This window comes from Gadus morhua, chromosome 18 (genome assembly GCF_902167405.1).
Source record: "Gadus morhua chromosome 18, gadMor3.0, whole genome shotgun sequence".
NCBI classification, from domain to species: Eukaryota; Metazoa; Chordata; class Actinopteri; order Gadiformes; family Gadidae; genus Gadus; species Gadus morhua.
The window spans coordinates 17763734-17782347 of NC_044065.1; the positions used below are offsets into that span (position 1 = coordinate 17763734).

Below are 18614 nucleotides of genomic sequence, written 5' to 3' on the forward strand. Positions count from 1 at the left end.
CTTAGCGGAGCATGCACCCTGCTGCCAGCATCGATTTGCAGTCTCATAAGTGTGCCACGCCCAAGGACATTGCAGCCGTCGGGCCACGACGATTTATCTCACAGTTCTCTTCTTTTCCCTCAAAACTGTTTTCCCCCCCCCTTCCCCCCCACAACACCAAGACCCCCCCCGCCCCCAACACGTACACAATGTTGACATTTTCCTGCCACAAGCACAGGTCAACCTCCGTCTCGCACCCTCCGCTGCCTCAACCTTTTTCTCCACGTCGTCTGTACCGTTTGTCGGCTTTTATTTATTTATTCCTTTTTCATTTTTTGTCATTTTTTGTACAATCGACAAGTGCGTGAAGCCCGGCTGGATGGGGGCTGGCAGGGGGACCGGGGGGCGGGCGGGGGAGCGCGTCGTCGGTCGGGGGAGTGATTTCAATTAAGATAAACGTTTTCCCATAGACACACTCGAGCTGTCATTTGGAGCTCTTTTGTTTCAGAGCTTTCGGTCTGAATGTTGATGTCGGGGGGGGCTGTCGCCGTCTCAGAGGGGGGAAATAAGAAATGGCCTGAAAACATTTTGGAGTGACGGGCCAAAAGACGTTTAAATGGCACCGAGTGCTTTCTGTGTTTTGGGGGTTTTAGCCTCCGAGAAGACGATTAAGAGTGCGAGTGTATTAAGTATTAAAGCATCACACTTCGGAACAGAAGAGATGCTTCGGTTTGAGAGGGTTTTCATTTGTTTGGGCTAAACTTAGTCTGGTTGTTCTCAGAAAGACACAGAGACACAAACTCATCCATAGACATTTAAACCAAACCTAATTATGTATCCAATTATATTCCATTTAGTATTCATGGAATATGGGACTATATACCCTCAAATCCGATGTGGATGAATGGCGATAAATACTAAAAAGATTAATCTGAATCGTTGACATTGTTAGTTAACACAATGGTTGGGAATCTTAGCACAAAATCATGTAAAAACAGGTTTTTGTCCCCAATTAGATGATCAAAAATACCGCCACCATATTCGATGCGAAATATTGGCTATCAGAAATCAATCAATGGCTTCCTTATGGCTTCTATTTTTGCGCTAGAAACGTCATCCGAATGTAAAACAACCTAACCTCATAATAATAATAATAATAGTAGTAGTGGTGGTGGTGGTAAAAATGATTAATAATTAACAATAATCTCTTCCTAGCCGGGACCATATCAGGGGAGGAGGTCCACATCGTGTCGAAGAATAACATCAAGGAGTTCCGGGAAAGCTTCTCCTGTGAGAAGTACACCTTCCGGACCAATCCCAACATCACCTTCTACGTATACGTCAGCAACTTCTCCTGGCCAATCAAGATCCAGGTACATGATTGACCTCTGAACTCAACTAAAAAGTGAAAGGAAACCGAGCAGCTACTTAGAACTTCCTGTCTGGTTAAAAAAGGAAATACAACTGGGAAACATAGCAAGATTTTTTTGTTGCTTTATTCCGGTTGGGTGTCCATAGAAATTCAGTCGCTTTACATTTCTTCCAAAAGTAATTGATAATTGCCGTGTGTGAAATTACACCTTTCACAATTCTAGGGAGATATCGAATGCATATTAAATCAGTAGCTAAACAAACACCACGGATGTAAAGATTCATGTCTCCTATGATTCCACAGAGTTTCATGTTACTTTTGCGCACATCCCTCCTCTGCCTAAATGTAGAAGTAAACAAACTGTGTATGAACACTGGTGGGATGAACAACCGGGCCCAGATCGGAACAATATCTTTCTCGTGCTCTCCACAATGCGCCAGTAACACCCACAGATGCTATCAGAAAATTGCTGAATCTGTAAACATAAAAAGCGCATGGTCTTCTCTATATAGCTGCGGGGGGGAGGGAATACAATGAAATGCGATGGGATTTAAGCGCTTTCCTCTCTGGTCCTTCCCCATTGTCGTCTGGTTAAGCCTACATCTGCCCCATGTGCCCACACTGTTTCAATGTCTTCAGGGTTATACATTGAATAAGTTCCCTTTATTGGATAGACATTAAGTCCATAGGATTCAAAGCGGTTAAAGACGGCCAATAATACTTACTCTGATATGCAACCAGAAATCCTTTAAAAGTTACATTTATACATCCACTGAAATCAATCTGTATTCCAAAGGCGCAAAAAATGAAAAAAACGTGTCTGTCTCTGCTGATGCATAACAAACACACAGCTTAATCTTAACAGCCCCTGATTGAACCAGGGGCCATGTTTAATACATGGAATGGCAATCCGTCTTATTTTATGTCTGCCGGAGAGCAAAGCGTTGTCGTCTGCAGATCAGGCACAATATCCTCTTAGCGAGCGGTGGGGGGCCACTCCCTACCGTATCGATCCCTCCGACGGGGAAAGTCCGCCGTATGCCAGAGTAATATCTCCGGGGTCAGTCGGTCTGCGGAGGACGAGAGGCGCGCTAATAGTTTTCAATTAAATTTGGCCGTCCCGACAGTCACTCATTTACTGCTGGCCGGGCTGAATTGTTCAATCAGATGGCGACAGCGGAGGGATCAGGTGTGTCTAAACGCCCCGCTCCGGTTTTATGACATGAGCGCAGAGAGCCCCCGATCCCCGACGAGATAAGGCAGAAGGAGCACTTTAGCCTGGATGATCGCAACAGCCTCTCTCGCTTGTAAAGGGCTCGCTCCCTAAATGAAAGATCTGGAGGCGGATAGGGCGGTGGGGGGAGTGGCGAGTGAACTGTGTCGGCTCAAATGGAAACCAAACAAACACAAACAAAAGCCTGAGACCGACGTGTCGTGGCATGCGACTGGCTAATCGTTTGGACACCATGTCGCCGCGATACGAGATGACACACAATGAGTCAAAAGAACACAAACTGCTAGAAAACAAAGTTTTCAGGTAGTTTAAAAACGTAGCTCGGGGTTCTTTGACGCCGCAAAATCATCAATGCGGTCCAAAACCTGGCTGAAGAGGACTATTCAAAGACTCTGCACAGAGGACAAAGCTAAGTGATGAAACAGAATAAGCCTTATTTGTACATTTCACCCTCCCCCTTATTAAGTAGAGAAAAGGAGTTGCCCCCATCACAAAGCATTTGGCCGGTCATTACATGGGTTCAGAGAGTCGTTTGTGCCCCTGAATCATGTTAGCGATGTCACCGAGCATCGCACCGCAGTTCAGCGCCTTCTAATTCTGACCGTAATGACCGACGGAGAACCGGCCAAGGTCGTCCCTACCAGGTCAAAAGGGCGTGGGGGGGGGCTTGGGCACGTGGAGGGGGTCGGGGTGGGGACCGGCCTGTCTTCGCCGCAAGTGGTTGACTACTATTTAAATATAGTTTTTATTTAAATATTAATATAAATGTAACAGCGGGGGGGGGGGGGGGGGGTTAGGGGCATAGGGGAACAGAGCCAGTGAACCCAACAAAAACGTATTTCTTTATTTTTTTCGTACTTGATCATTTGTTCTTATTCAATCGTCTGCATAGTAATCTCCTTCATTTAATCACTATTACTGAAATAAATCCCAGATTAAGAAAAATAAGGGGTAAATCCTATGTTTTTGCAGTTTTTGCCAAAATACTACGTTCTGCTCTGCTGTGAGTGCAGATGGCTTTCTTTTCGTGAAGTTTGAGTGCCTTTTCTGAGGCACTCAGAAGACACGACAAGGCTATTCAGGTACTCAAACTAGAAGTGTGTGTGTGGAATCGTGAAGCTCCGTCTGAGCAGCGATTTATTTAATGTCCACGTCCGACTGAGCGTTAGGCGTCCAGGACACCTAGTTTAACCCTAAAGTGTCGAATTCATAGACATCCTTATCATAACGCTCATACACAACAACGGTAATGAAAAAGTGTCCCAAAGTTGGCTTGGGTCATAAACCGCGCAAACTCTGGTACGGTTTTGGCTCAACGTTTGAAGCACCCCTCTTTCCTAAAACTCAACCCAACTCACTTTTTTTTTAACTCATAGTTTTTTAATTCTAGTTGAAACCGCGGGTTCACTGGCTCTTCAAATAAAAATTATGACAAAATATATATTCATTTTTCTACAGTCATCACGGCAAAATTCGTTTGAAGCAATTCACAAATCCCAATGTTGAATGAATGTTTATCATCTAATCTATTTATGTCATAATTATTTGACGTTATCCATTTATATGAATTGCATTAGACCCTTCTCTCTGCTTGTTAATGCTTCCGGCTGTGCGTTATGTCTTTATGAGGCCGATGCTTCCAGTGGAGGTTCCGCTTACCTTCCTGTTTCATTGCTCTTTGTTTTTTAATGCCATCATTAAGATCTTAAATGATTTTATCATTAGCAGACGATATTGCCACGAGGTACCTCTTTGCTCCGTGGCCTTTAACAGTATCGGTGAGGGGGTAATTCGCCGCCGGCAGAAGCTTTTACACTGGGCGATTTCCTTCCGGAGGTTCGGCGGATGACCCCTTCGGCAGGTTGATTGGCGCTCAGCGGTAGCTCAGCCCGTCTCGAACGGGGCTCCGTGTAGACCCTCTCAGGGGGCAGCCGAGACCTGCGGAGTGCAGGCTAGGGTTGAAGCTCCGGTCTCGCCCTTTGCCTTTCATCTCCATCATCTCTCGGAGACCTTTTTACTTTTTCCCATTCAAGTATCATACAACTTTACATTACATATACATTACCTTCATGACTTTGACCAAACCTTCTGAAAATTATTGTCAAATTTGAAAGGTTTCCATTAACATTGATACTAACTTTCACAACCACTAAAATGTGATGATGCTCGTTTACCTTTTAAGAGGCAATTGACGGATGCCAGACTTTCTATTATTTATTTTATAGCAGCTAAAAAAAATATTTTTTATAATTGGTTTGTTGTCTACTGTGTGCTGTTTTGGCAATGCAAACGTGTTTTAACGTATTAAAGCTGCTGAGAGTACGATTTGTGAGTTGTAAAGAGACAGTTCTAAAACACAGAAGAGGAGGGCAAGATTTAGAAAATAGACGAAATGACCCTGTTCCTGTTTGTCTGCCATAGCGAAGGCACCTGTGATTAAAAAGATGGATTCCCCTGAATCAATCACAGAGGAGATGCCCTGATTGGTCAGAAATTAGCCAGGAGTTGTATGAAGCAGAAACTGTCTCCGAGGCATCGCATTCAACTCAAAACAGATATTTAGCATTTCACTATCTAATAGCTGACAAATTGCTATGACATTTATTACCTACAGCTCCTTTAAGTTTCCTTACATCAATTATGTATAACAACATCTGCGTTGACCATTCACCGCAATTATATTTGTCTTATGTTTGACTTTGCATGGATATATATGTCTGGCCTCAAGCCATCTCTATTATTATTCACCCGTTCTAATTTCCGTGTATTTTTTCTCCCTTCCCTAGATTGCCTTCTCCCAGCACAACAGCATAATGGACCTGGTTCAGTTCTTTGTCACGTTCTTCAGGTAAGCATGACCTTCTTTAATAGTCAATGTGTTTTTAATTGCAGGAGGTCCAAGCAACACGAGAACTAGAGCTGAAGCAGTATTGTCATACATGCTCTTGGCTTCGTGTGTTATGGCCATCTGTATGAAACTGACGCAAATATAGATGTCATTGCAAGGGCAGATGTTTACCATGCGAATGATGCCAACTGACATCACATGCATGACAGGCTGATTAAAGGAAACATTTAGGTACGTAAGTAGGCATATTTATCAAAACAGAATTGCTAATACACCATTCACTTTGAAGCAACAAAATGAAAACTCCCTTTCCATAAATGAGAGTTTCATATTTGATTGTGTGACCCCACAACAACCAGTACATCAAATCAACATAACCTTTGACCGGTGTAAAACACCTGTGGAAGCTTTTTAAAACAAAATCTGCCCATTTAGGAGATCAGGCTGCATTTCTTGCACCCTGATCAATATTTTGTAAGTTGATTGCATGGCAATGTGCAAGGCATCCCCTGGATGCCTCTGTGGCTGCTTACAATGTTTTCGATGCAAGCTCTTTACACCTGGAAATTAACCTAATGCACTTCGGGTTGGTCACCCCGGATTCAAAGTAAATGGAGGAGATCTAAACATTTATTGTTTTGCAATTTTTCTTGTGCATTCAGCTTTTCTGATTATCCGTAAGCGTTTACGCGTTGATGTTGACAGATCTTATGTTGTAACTATAGTTTTAAATCAAAGAAAGGTTTTACAAACATCCCGCATTATAAAACTTTTTATGTGAATGATACTCTTGCCTCTTGAACAGATTTTCAATTATACTATTTGATCGATTGGCTCCAATCGATTGATAACCTAGCAGGGTTTTCTCAATCTGCATGGAGCGGTGCACACCATACTTTGTCAAACCCTGCAGAACTTTGCCAATACCTTCCCTGCTAAAGTTAAACTGCTCCCAGGTCGCGTTTCAGCGAGCCGTATCGTCCGCTGCCCGGGACAATACTCTGCTTATCCTCTCTGATCCACGGCAAGAAAGCGCCGAGTGAGATTATTCAACTAGATGTTCCTCGATAGGGGTTTGTGCGATCCCACCTGGATTTTAAGAGTGGAGGGAAAGTTTATTCTAGCGATGCAGCAGATATGCAGGAGTCCACCCTGGGATGGCTAATCTTCCCTTGAGGAACGGGGGGATAAGGGAGACCATCCCCGCATCCTGATGGGGATTCCCACTCGCAGGGGTGGCAAATTGCATTTAAAGAAGACATGGGATGGAAATGAGCATTTCCTTACCTTGTTAGTTCATTCCCCGCTGGCGTTTCTACGTTTTCACCAAATCTAGAAAAAATGCAACCTTTAAAGGTATTTTATTTGACATTATAATCAAATCACTTCAACTAAGTGTGTGTTTGAGCGAGAACAGGTGAGAGTTGGTCCTTTTCCAGGGGATAAAAGCACTGCGTGCTCCATTCGTTGCTCATCAAATATCAGATTGAGTTCCTTTATAAGGATCATGGTGTTGCAGAAACTCAACGCCGCGAAGATCAGATACCCTGTCTGACCCAAACAAAACTGGCCGGGGAAATATGCAGCTACATGATTTCGTGCAAATGTACACCGAGCAGTTGGCATAATCGCGTGTGTGTGTCTGTGTGTGTGTTTTTAAAGGCGTGTTGTGTCCAAACGCTCCCGTAGCCTGCCGGAATAACCTCCTAACTATTGGTGTTAAATGACAGGCCTTGCCTGCAGCAGACGTCCATCTCCTGCAGTCTCTTATTTTCTACGGGCTCAACCCGGCAGCCGTGGTCAAATCGCCGCCCATCTGAATAGATCTCCCTCCCATAGCCCTGCTGCGACGCGGGGAAAAAAACGTTTTTCATTTCCCGATGCAAATAACTGTTATTAGTATCAACACATCTCGGCACGAGTTAAGCCAGGCTGCATATTTGACTGCAGTCATTTTAGCATTACAACTGTATTATAGTATACTGTGGTAACGGCGACAGAAGGCACAGTACTGATGCATGAATGCACGGTACCAGTGACTTTACACAGTACTGGGACAGGGTAATAGGTTTTAAAGTTGAAGCACTTAGTGGAAACCCCATCCCTTCTGATTTTAGACAAAAGCCATTATTACTTTAAATGTACACACACACACACACACACACACACACACACACACAAACACACACACACACACACACACACACACACACACACACACACACACACACACACACACACACACACACACTGCACCAGCCTAGGCAGGCATTGCTACAGTGCGTTTAGATAAGCAGAGAATACTTCACCAGGGAATTTATTTTTCAGAAATAAAATACAATTAAATAAAAACCTTCCCTTTTATATTGCCTTAATCTGCACAAACCATTTGTTCAATTCTTTAAAAAGCATTAGAGTTACATATTTTTTAAACCATTCCATACCAACCATATTACTCTGACCAAGTATATTCTATATAATTATTATAATATATTCCCCATAATGATCCCTCTCTCACTTTTGTTGGAGATTGTTCATGAATTTAGTTTATTACTGAATTTATTGGTCTACTTCTTCACATCATAATCTCAACAACCTACACAATCATAATAAATAGAAATTGAAAACCTGATGTCCACTGAACACAACTAATAAACTATAAGTTACAGTGGATATAGTACATATAAACTGAATTATCAGAATAGCTAGCCGAAAAAAGCAGAAAAGCTAACCTATAATGAACACAAACGGAACCTAAAATATAAAACACAGAACATACACCTATCCACAATTTAACATTAAGGCAACAGAAGCAACACTAAAATTAATATGTACAGTATAGAACATAACCGGTATGTTGCCCAGGGCTGTCCCTAACAGCTGGGGGGTGCTATCGCTAGCGGAGTACGGGCTAGCAAAACACAGAACCCAATCTACACAACGATGACAGAGTTGTCAGATCACACCGCAGGGGTTCTTGTCCAAGATTTGAGATACAGTTTAAAAGGAGATGGACGATGGGAAAACGGCTGTTGGTTTCTGCAAATTTGCTTGTTTGTTTGAACTGGTTTCCTTTTTTCTTAATTGTACTGTCAGAACTGTCACCTGACAGACACACATTGAGTACTGGGCTTTTAATGGACTTGTTTAACTCTAGTGGAAGAATGCACACAGAATGCAACAAAGGAAGTTATCTTTAGGTATTTCACCAGTTGTGCTCAAGTCCCTAGTTATTGAACAGTTGCTCAAATCAAAAACAGATAGTAAAAAAAAAGGAACATTTCAGGGCCCTGTGTAAAGCATAAATACAGCATTGCAGTTGCTAAACAATCTTGCCATAACAGTCAATATACTGATGAACATCTTGCATATTGATTTTAACTGTCACATTTATTAAAGGAGCTCATTTATCTGCTGGGCTGTTTAGTGGTATTATGCTTAAATATTAAATGTATTTTAGTATTGTAAAACATGCATTTTTAATCAGTGTACTTTTAATGATCCGACAGAGCATCCAGATAGTGTGCTTATGTGTGACTATTAAGAACTACGGCCTCAGGCTGTCCGACATGCGCCACTACTGGTAAACACCAACCTCATGTTCGGCTGGTCCATATGGCTCCTGTTACCAGTTAATAAACCGGACAAGAAATACTAATATCATTACTTACCCTCAATGTATGGAGAGAATTACCTTCACACCAAATCTAAAGACTGAAAAATGCTTGAGGTACTGTGAAAAATTGTGTGTCGTCATAAGATGTGATTTGCTCTGCAGTGAAATAACATGCATATCCACCAGTGAAAAATCTGTGTGAATGAATAGGTGACCAACTATTTGTTCCATCGTTATGTACTGTATTTCTATTGTTGTTGCTGTCTTTTGTTTTGTATTTGGAAAAAGAAAAAAGAATAAAAAGAAATACTGATATCACTTGAAGATGTGTGTGTTTGTTGGTCTGCCATGATGGCAATTTAGCATCACCTTACAGTATTCTTTTCCTTTGGTTCAATCCCCAGCTGCTTTCTGTCTCTGCTGCTGGTGGCGGCTGTGGTGTGGAAGATCAAGCAGACCTGCTGGGCGTCGAGACGAAGAGAGGTAGGTCTCTAACCCTCCTCACTATGCCTCCCTTCCTTTATCAAGCCCTTCATCACAGTCCTCTGCCCACCTTGGACCAGTCAGACTGGCCCACTGGTGGTGGATCCCCCACTGGGTCCTTGGGAAAAGTATTAGTTACCATTATAATAATAATAAAATAATAATAAATGAAATTTATATAGTGCTTAATATGGTACTCTAAGACGCTTTACATATTGCCCTATCAAAACTATATAAGACAGACTAGGAATAAAAGAAAAACAGAGGTTAAACATGAAGAATAAGGTGGGAGTTAGGTGGGGAAGGCTAGTGTAAAAATGTATGTTTTGAGTGCAGATTTGAAAGAAGAGCGGGTTGGAGAGACTTTGATTACTTTTTTTTTTATAGATAATCGAAGGAACCGCTTTAAGTTTTTTACAGTCTGCATATGAGGTGGTCCATAAAAGGTCTTGATGGTAAACTAGCTGTCCAGCTAAAGTCACTGATCAGGGTCACGGGAACCACTCGCTCAGACCCAAAGAACACAACCTTGAGAAGGCATACATAGGAGGGGTCTTTCCTCCTGTTCCCCCTCACATTATGTCCACACTGTATCCAATAGGAGGCTTCACATGATGTCACTCACATTCCAAGCTGCAATCTTGGTGCTTTCTCACAATAATTAATATATAATCATAACAACGACTGGTTGCTCGGTTATTGAAGAACTTTTGCTCAAGAGGTACCAAGATAGCGTGCCCGTACTTATCTTCTGGAGCTAAAGATGATTGAACCCCTCCTATACAGACACACAGAAACACCCAGCCCCCATGAACGCAAGATATGAAGGTCCTGTTTTTTTTTTTTTTTCATTCTCCTATCTTCTGTAATTTGTCTCAGTTCCTCAGCAGGTAAAAAGCATTCTGGCATTTAAGTGCCAAAGTCTGATAGCTGATTGTGGGTTTCCCTTCTGGAAAGTTGTTGCACTTCACTTTTTTGGATGACTGCATATTCATAAACTCCACATTCGACTCACTCATCTTAACAACAAAGCAAAATGAGTGTTAGTGAGGCTGGCTCTGTAAGCGAGCCGATGGTGTTTGTCTTGCATGGCCAGCCTAAGACCAGCATCCCAGTGTGTGTTTGCCTGCTTGTCGATTCTCGTCATTCGCCTGCTCTAAAGTCCGGATGCGAGATCTGCCTCGCAGGAAGTTGGGGAGAGGAAATTGGAATTGAGCTCTGTGGCTGTTGTCTGAGCTTTCTTTTGGAGAGACTTAGTATTCATGAGATTCTCGCGCAATATGGCGGCATTGTACTCGCCACACGTTATTTGTGAAGACAGGAAATTTTCTCAACTTGCGTTCTGAGTAATGGTAGTGTATGTGTGCCGCGCGGAGAGCGTCTGAATCCACGCTGGTAGTCTACCACGCTGTTGTTTGGACAAATTGGAGATCCTTTTCTGAAGATGTGGCTTCGTGGAACAACCGCATTGCCAACTATTGCAGATGACTTTTATGGCAATAAGCTTCTACTACTTTTACTACTCTGTCTTCATCTGGTTTTGAAGAGCTATAAATATTACTTTATCGTTTGGTACTGTTCATGCAAAGAGCTTGCCTCATCACGTCACTGTTATTCTGATTCGTAGTAACCGTCATCTGTAAATTGCTCAGTCCGATTTTCTTCATCAGAGAATGGAATCAGCCCTCCAGTGAATTAAAGTCATTACACAGGAAACCCTCATTTCTTAAAAACTCTTGGTTTTGTCGATTGAATCAATCAAATTAATTAATGTGAGATTGACTTTAGTGGCTAAAACCCTTAGAAACTGATACGCCATTCACCAAGGCTATTGTGTCATTCTGCAGGTGCTTTCATCCAAAGCAGCTTACAATAAGTTTCCTTTCTTACATCATTCAGGAGCAAGAAGGGGTGAGGTATCTCGCTCGGCGACGCCTGCAGGTAAACTGCCTTATGCTGGCCACTGACTTTTTAAAGTTTCTCCAAGCCCCCTTTCGTCTTTGGAATATAACGCCTTAACCCACTTAACTATCCTGCCCCCTTTTTTCAAAGCAATCTTTAATCCAAGCATTTTTCCGTGACGTCTGCTTATGCTTTATCTGCAATGTGTTGCATGTGTGTTATAAAACTGAATATGAAAAATATTAGGGGTGGGAATCTTTTACTATCTCAAGATGCGATTCCGATTTTTGGGGCTACGATTAGATTCAAAATCGATTTTCGATTCAAAACGATTTGATTCACAATGATTTCTGCTTCAATCTATAGGTGTGCAAAGGATCCTCGTGATCTGCTCCAGTCTGCTTTGCAGAATGAAAAATTGAGACATTAAAGTGTCGTTTTCACATTTATTAAGTTTTAAACATTTATCCATGCTTAGATGGAATTGTTGCAAATGTTGCATAAAAGCAATATGACAAATTGCTTAAGTGACAAAAATCAAAGTCTCTATAAAAAAAATAGTGCAGTTAAACATGCTGCCTTTTTAATTCTAAGGAAAGTGCCTTTTCCACTGTGTGGACCACAACTGCTACTCTAAGAAGCTAGCTATAAAATAAGTTGGAACAAAAATAAAGTGCTTCTGTATAATAAAAATGGTACAGTTGAACAAGATGCATTTTCATTTCACAGGAATGTTGCAGTACCAAAAATATCATTTGCAACACAACTGTTGCACAAAACATTAATGTCTCAGTAGCTTTAAAGGTCCCATGACATGCTATTTTATGTATTCTTTAATATAGGTATTAGTGGGCAACTAACACAGTATTCAAAGACGTTCCTGAAATTCAGCCGTGGTGCAGAGTTACAGCCACTCCGAGCCAGTCGCACATTGAGCTTCCCCCAAATGCGCTGTTTCGGTGGGCGTGTCAAGGAGGAGGGTGGGGGTGTGGCCCTGAGCAGCTTGCAGCCAGGGACGGTACCATGCGCTCTGTTTACAGTGGATGTATCGCAATGGCGAGGCGCACACAGCCTTTAGCCGTGTTCTGTAAATATTCTAGAACACACGGGAGTCCTGGAGCTCTATATCTAAATATTATCATATAGCCTACACAGATATCTATATCATATAATACATATTATCACGGCCAAAAGCTGTGTGAGCCGATATTCCGACGTTCCTGGTTCTTCAACGTCCACATCAATGTGAATACACACACTGTAACGCAAGTGTTTCTTGTCGGTTCTTTGACGTGTCTTGTATTTCCACAACGAGACTGTCGTGGGGGTTATCTGAGCCATGGTTGAGAAGGAATTGGGGGAAAGGAACTTTGGTTTGACTCGCTGAAGTAGGCTACATGAACTGCGACATGCCGCGAGGCACCATCGCCCGGCAGCGGGCAGCCGGCAGCAGGCAGCGCGCAGTTCAGTCGACTTCAGGTTGATGTGAAAGTGGAAGAACCAGAGACGTCGCAGAACCCGTCAAAGTCGTTTGTGATTCATAATATCGTCTGGAGGCGCACACAATATGTTATATGATATAGATATCTATGTATTATATGATATTATTTAGATATAGAGCTCCAGGACTGTAACGCAAGTGTTGTACACTTCCTTGTTATTTGGATAACCGTTAGTTGGTGTGATGGCGCATAACGCGTCGGACTCTCGTCTCTGGTATTTCTACAACGAGACTCGTATTGGGGGTTATCTCAGCCAAAGTTGAGAATGAATTGGGGGGAAGGAACTTTGGCTTTGACTCCCTCAAGAACATGAACCACGACATGGAGGAGAAAGGGATTGTTGGCGGCGAATGTCTCCCGCTTGAGCCCCGCTGAGGGACCACCGCCGGAGGCGGAGGTGCCTAAGCGCTGCCCGGCAAAGATCCCTTTCTCCTCCTTGTCGTGGTTCATGTTCTTGACTTGAGGGAGTCGAAGCCAAAGTTCTTTCCCCCCCAATTCATTCTCAACCTTGGCTGAGATAACCCCCAATACGAGTCTCGTTGTAGAAATACCAGAGACGAGAGTCCGACGCGTTATGCGCCAAATAACAAGGAAGTGTACAACACTTGCGTTACAGTCCTGGAGCTCTATATCTAAATAATATCATATAATACATAGATATCTATATCATATAATATATTGTGTGCGCCTCCAGACGATATTATGAATCACAAACGACTTTGTCGGGTTCTGCGACGTCTCTGGTTCTTCCACTTTCACATCAACCTGAAGTCGACTGAACCGCGCGCTGCCTGCTGCCAGCTGCCCGCTGCCGGGCGATGGTGCCTCGCGGCAACCGGCGGCATGTCGCAGTTCATGTACTTCAGCGAGTCAAACCAAAGTTCCTTTCCCCCAATTCCTTCTCAAACATGGCTCAGATAACCCCCACGACAGTCTCGTTGTGGAAATACAAGACACGTCAAAGAACCGACAAGAAACACTTGCGTTACAGTGTGTGTGTATTCACACACACACATGTGGCGCTCGCACGGTTGAGTCTCATTGGCGGGCCAACGTCTCTGGGCGGGCCAGGCAGAGTAAGGGGAGGAGCCGAGATTCCTCATGACGTCATGAGCACAGACATTCCAAATCAGCGCGCTTGAGCCTCCGTTTTTTCAAAGGCGAGCAGAACAGCTAGTGCTCGTTTTACACCAAACGCAAGTTTTAGCCACTGGGGGACCATAGGCAGGCTAGGGGAACTCATATTTATGTTAGAAAACCTCACAAAGTCAGATTTTCATGTCATGGGACCTTTAAGAAAAAAAAGTTATGGAAAAAAAAGAAAGATTATGAAATTAAATCCATTTTGGGCCATTTTATATCGACTCTGAATCGTACGAAATGAGAATTGCGATTCTTATATGAATCGATTTTTTGGCACACCCCTAAATAATATGATTGGCACTAGGAAGGAATGAGGATAATAAGATGGAAAACGCGTTGGAAAAATAAGTGAAAATGAATACAAAACACCAGCGTAGACTACAATCAGGATTGGGGTGGTTTGTAACTGGGAGCCCATCTATCCCTATCCCTGTCTTTAACTATCCACTTGATTCATCCCATAACCCTATTTTAACCCTCCAATTGATCCCTCCACTTCCACATGGAGAGGCTGTGCGTCACTCAATTGCTACACACACGTTGACTTACTATGACCTTATGTATTTCAGGTGATTCGGTCGCACATTCAACCATGACTGGGCGAACAATAGTTATCTGCTGCATTAGAATAAAGGAAAATCACCATTCCCGGGTTTTTGTCAACAAAATCAATTAGGATTTAAAAATATATTAACTTAAAGGTATTGACATACGAGGTCAACAACTTTAATAGTACATTAAATAACCAGGTAGGTCAATATAATGACCTTATCAGATGCGCTGTTTAAAATATTATTCTAATTTTGTACCCATGGAGTGATTCCAAGAAATGATACCCCTCCCTTCCGAGCGGCAGGGTAATATATCATGCCAAACTCCCCAGCCCTTCATTCAAGCCAACCCAATGACCTGAGTGATCAATATTTATAGCGAATCAATACCTGTATCGAACTTCCCAGAGAACCGCTTCCCCTCCTGTGATGATCTTAATAATCCCAGGATGGGATTATATCCAGGCCTTCTAATTGCGGTTTAACGAAGCTAAATGAAGGCCATATGTAGCACGGCCCAGAGCACGCCCGGCCAGCGAACAAGCAGCCAACGTGAGGATGAGTCAAAACTGAGAATGTCGCTGCAGCATTGATATTCTGCACACAGCTGCTGCCTTGTGTGGTTAAGGTTTCCCTCCTCCATCCAGCCCCCTTCCATCCCCCTTCAGCCTCTAGAACGCAAGTCAAACTAGGCCCAAATACAACAAATAAATGAATGTATGTTGTTCATACATGTGTATTTATCCGCCTTGTCTTGAATGGCTCAAATACTTAAAGTGCCACGCGAGTACATATTTACATCGTTTACTACGTGTTAAAAACAATTTAATTTGAGATTTCCTTTGGGCTTAAAGGGCCCAACGGGAATTTTTCATGGGATTATAAACTAATTCAAACAAATTTTTATTTTTTTTAATATTCCATTTTTGAGCCCATTCCACGAGAAGCCATTAAATTCTACACACCGCCCCTTAAGGTAGTTCAAAATATAAAACCTTGGTACCTAAAGAGGAGACGCCAACGACCTTGGTGGTTACATTTCCACATTGACTGTTGGTTTTGATATTGACTTTAGCCTTCCCTCCAGTCTCTGATCTCTGTTTCTCCAGTGGGGCTGAGAAAAGCTAAGGAATTAATTCATTTTTTACCCCCACTTGCTCTCATTTTGCGATCTCACTCATACACTATCAAAGATCTCTCGCTCTCGCTCTCTTTCTTTCTCTCTCTCTTTCTCTCTCGCTCGCTCGCTCTCTCTGAATAATTAGCATAATTGAATTCATGGTTCTATACGCTGGAAAGCCAATCAAGGGCCATCATATTACAATACAGTTTTCTATTATCATTTTTAAAGCTAAATATAGCGAATGGTGAAGCATTCTTGATTAACTAACGTTATCAAGAGCCATACATCTCATGGCACTGGTATGTTTTAATTAAGTTCCTCTGCTGGTGTGCGCAAATATTTGTTCTATAGCTGCCACAGTAGGCCTTATGCAAGGACACACAAGTGTTTTAGCACCTTCCCTATTCACCGAAAATCCTGGTATGTTTTGAGACGCATAAAATTGACAAGCGGTCTCGACTTTTGGTATGAGTCACGTGCAGTGGGCCAAAGCAAAGAAAAACAACTTTGTTTGGCCAAACTATTGCTATTAAGTGGCTTTGACTAAGGATGTATAATGATGACTTGATATTACACACGTCGGATTTCACAGTTGGGCTACATTTCACATTATGGAACAAGAATCAAAATAGTATCATAAGAATAAGAGCTATATAATGTGTGTGTGTGTGTGTGTGTGTGTGTGTGTGTGTGTGTGTGTGTGTGTGCGTGCGTGTGCGTCCATGTGCACTGACCAGTCCTTGGGGCGCTGTGCTCTGTGTACTTACCCAAACTGTCCTGCAAGCACATCTCCTTATTAAATATGACATGATTCATATTAGTGGCTTGCAGTATCACTATCAAGCCCTCAAACGACATGGACACATCGGGCGCTTTGCCTTGCCAAGCCATCTTTTGGAAACTATTTTAAAATGAATGCTTCGTCAGCAGGCCCCATATTGGCTGCCTTTTATTTGTTCCCGCTCCCTTGCCTGGGAAGAGGCTCTTACGCCCCAAATGACGATGCTAAATGTTACATCTTCTCCTTGTTGAGTTCCAAAAGGAGATCTTGAAGCTCCGCAGGTGCCTTTTAACTTTCTCCATGAATGGCTCTTAAACAGAAATGGGGTAGGAATTATCCTTACATCGACGTTTCTGGGCATACATTATGCTAATTCAGTCCCACACTCACCCTCACACCAAGCGTAGATGAGGACAATTTCCTGCACTTAACGAGACTTTGCTGAATGTGATGTGGCACACTGTGAGCTCAAGTTCAGAGTACACGCAAAAAAGAGTGTTTATGAAACTGGATGTGAAGTTCTAAAATTAGATTGTTTTAAACAAACGAGGCTATCCATGGGTCGATGTCCATTGTGTACTATTTTTGTTTGTGTTTTTGCATAACACATGAATTGTATTGACTTTGTTTGCGCTTTGTTTGCGCTGAGTTAACTTTCAACCACCATATGGACATGTAGTGTGATTGTGTTGAGTTGTGCTACATTTCTGACCTAATTATGGAATTACCCTAACCGTGCCACCATGGACTGACCAATAATCATGACGCTTTTAGCACAGAAGCAGTGTTTTTAAATGAGATGTTGGCATATTAATAGCGTTTGAACAAACTGTAAGCATATGAGCTTTGTTTTAAATCAAGATGCTACAATACGAGCTGCATTCAAACACACTGATAGCAAATTAGCTGTGTTCTAAACAAGATATTAGCATGTTACCGGTGTTTAAACAAGACGCTCAAATACGAGCTGTATTTAAACACACTGATTTCATAGTAGCTCTGTTCTAAACAAGATAATAGCACGTAAGCAGTGTTTAAACAAGATGCTAGAATTCAAGCTGTATTTAGACACAGTGATAGCATATTCACTGTGTTCTGAACCGGATAATGGCATGGTTAGCTGTGTTTAAACAAGGCAATTGGTGCTAAGGTCTGCAGCCTCAGAGCTGCAGCCCCCTTCAGCGTTTTAACATTAGGATGTCTTCATTCCTGCTCCTTATCCAGGCTATGGGTATAAAAGGCCTCGCTCCACATACATTAAGGTATCACCCCTTGAGGTGGGCAGCTACTGCACCATTGTTCTCTTGCCGTAGGCTGTGTGTGAGGTATACGTCCTGCTGAGGTACAGTGGTAATGGGACAATGTGGATTATTCTGACAGCATTGTATTACAGCACATTAGCAACTGCCAATGCAAGGCAGGCTTTTATTTAGTAGGGGATTTGTCAAGTGTTGGGGGGGGGTGCACGTTTTACAGCAGATCATTGGTTTGAGTGTCGGAGGGCTGGATGGATGCCCTTCATGGAGCACAGTGTTCAAAGCTCTCCCATGTTGTTTTGCATGTCACAACAAGGCGTTCCTAACATGAAATGGTGCTGATTACTTCGTACAGTTTAAGGGTATTGATCACCACTGCAGTCAGAATGCTGATGCTGACCTGGGCCCGGGCCGGAGAGGCGAACGAGGCCATGCTATTCAAATTGCCAATTAAGTTAAAAACAAACGGACCTTCATTGCCATTCAAAAGATGCCCTCGTTTTTTTTCCCCCCCACCCTCCCCCCGGGATATCTGTGCACAGCCCTGGAAGAGGCCATCATGGTGCCTATGTATGACTTTGTACGAAGGTAATGCATTAATATTCATGAGTGCGTTGGCCCTCGATAAACCTGAGGTTTAGTTGAAAGTTGTTCTGATTAAGTCAACATGTTTGCGTGATCAACGCCACACACGTTTACGTGGAAACATCCTCGTACAAATCCCGTAATTCTTGTGTTCTCCACTGCAGAGGCGGGGACAAGGCCCTGGCTCCTGTCATCTATCGAGGAGCTAATTTAGTGGTTATCGATCGCTTTAATAGGAT

General features: G+C 42.7%; 1 protein-coding gene across 5 annotated transcripts in view; it reads left to right on the forward strand.

Annotated features, from left to right (window-relative positions):
* The window catches only part of atrnl1b (attractin-like 1b), an 87236-nt gene that overhangs the window by 49441 nt on the left and 19181 nt on the right, over positions 1 to 18614 (forward strand). For 3 of the 5 annotated variants that reach the window (XM_030339925.1, XM_030339924.1, XM_030339926.1), the window contains exons 24-26: positions 1195 to 1352; positions 5372 to 5433; positions 9454 to 9532. In XM_030339925.1, the coding sequence (XP_030195785.1) occupies positions 1195 to 1352; positions 5372 to 5433; positions 9454 to 9532 (299 nt within the window). Of the gene's footprint in view, positions 1 to 1194; positions 1353 to 5371; positions 5434 to 9453; positions 9533 to 11431; positions 11474 to 18614 lie in introns of all 5 variants that reach the window. The other 2 variants (XM_030339923.1, XM_030339922.1) reach the window with 1 other exon arrangement.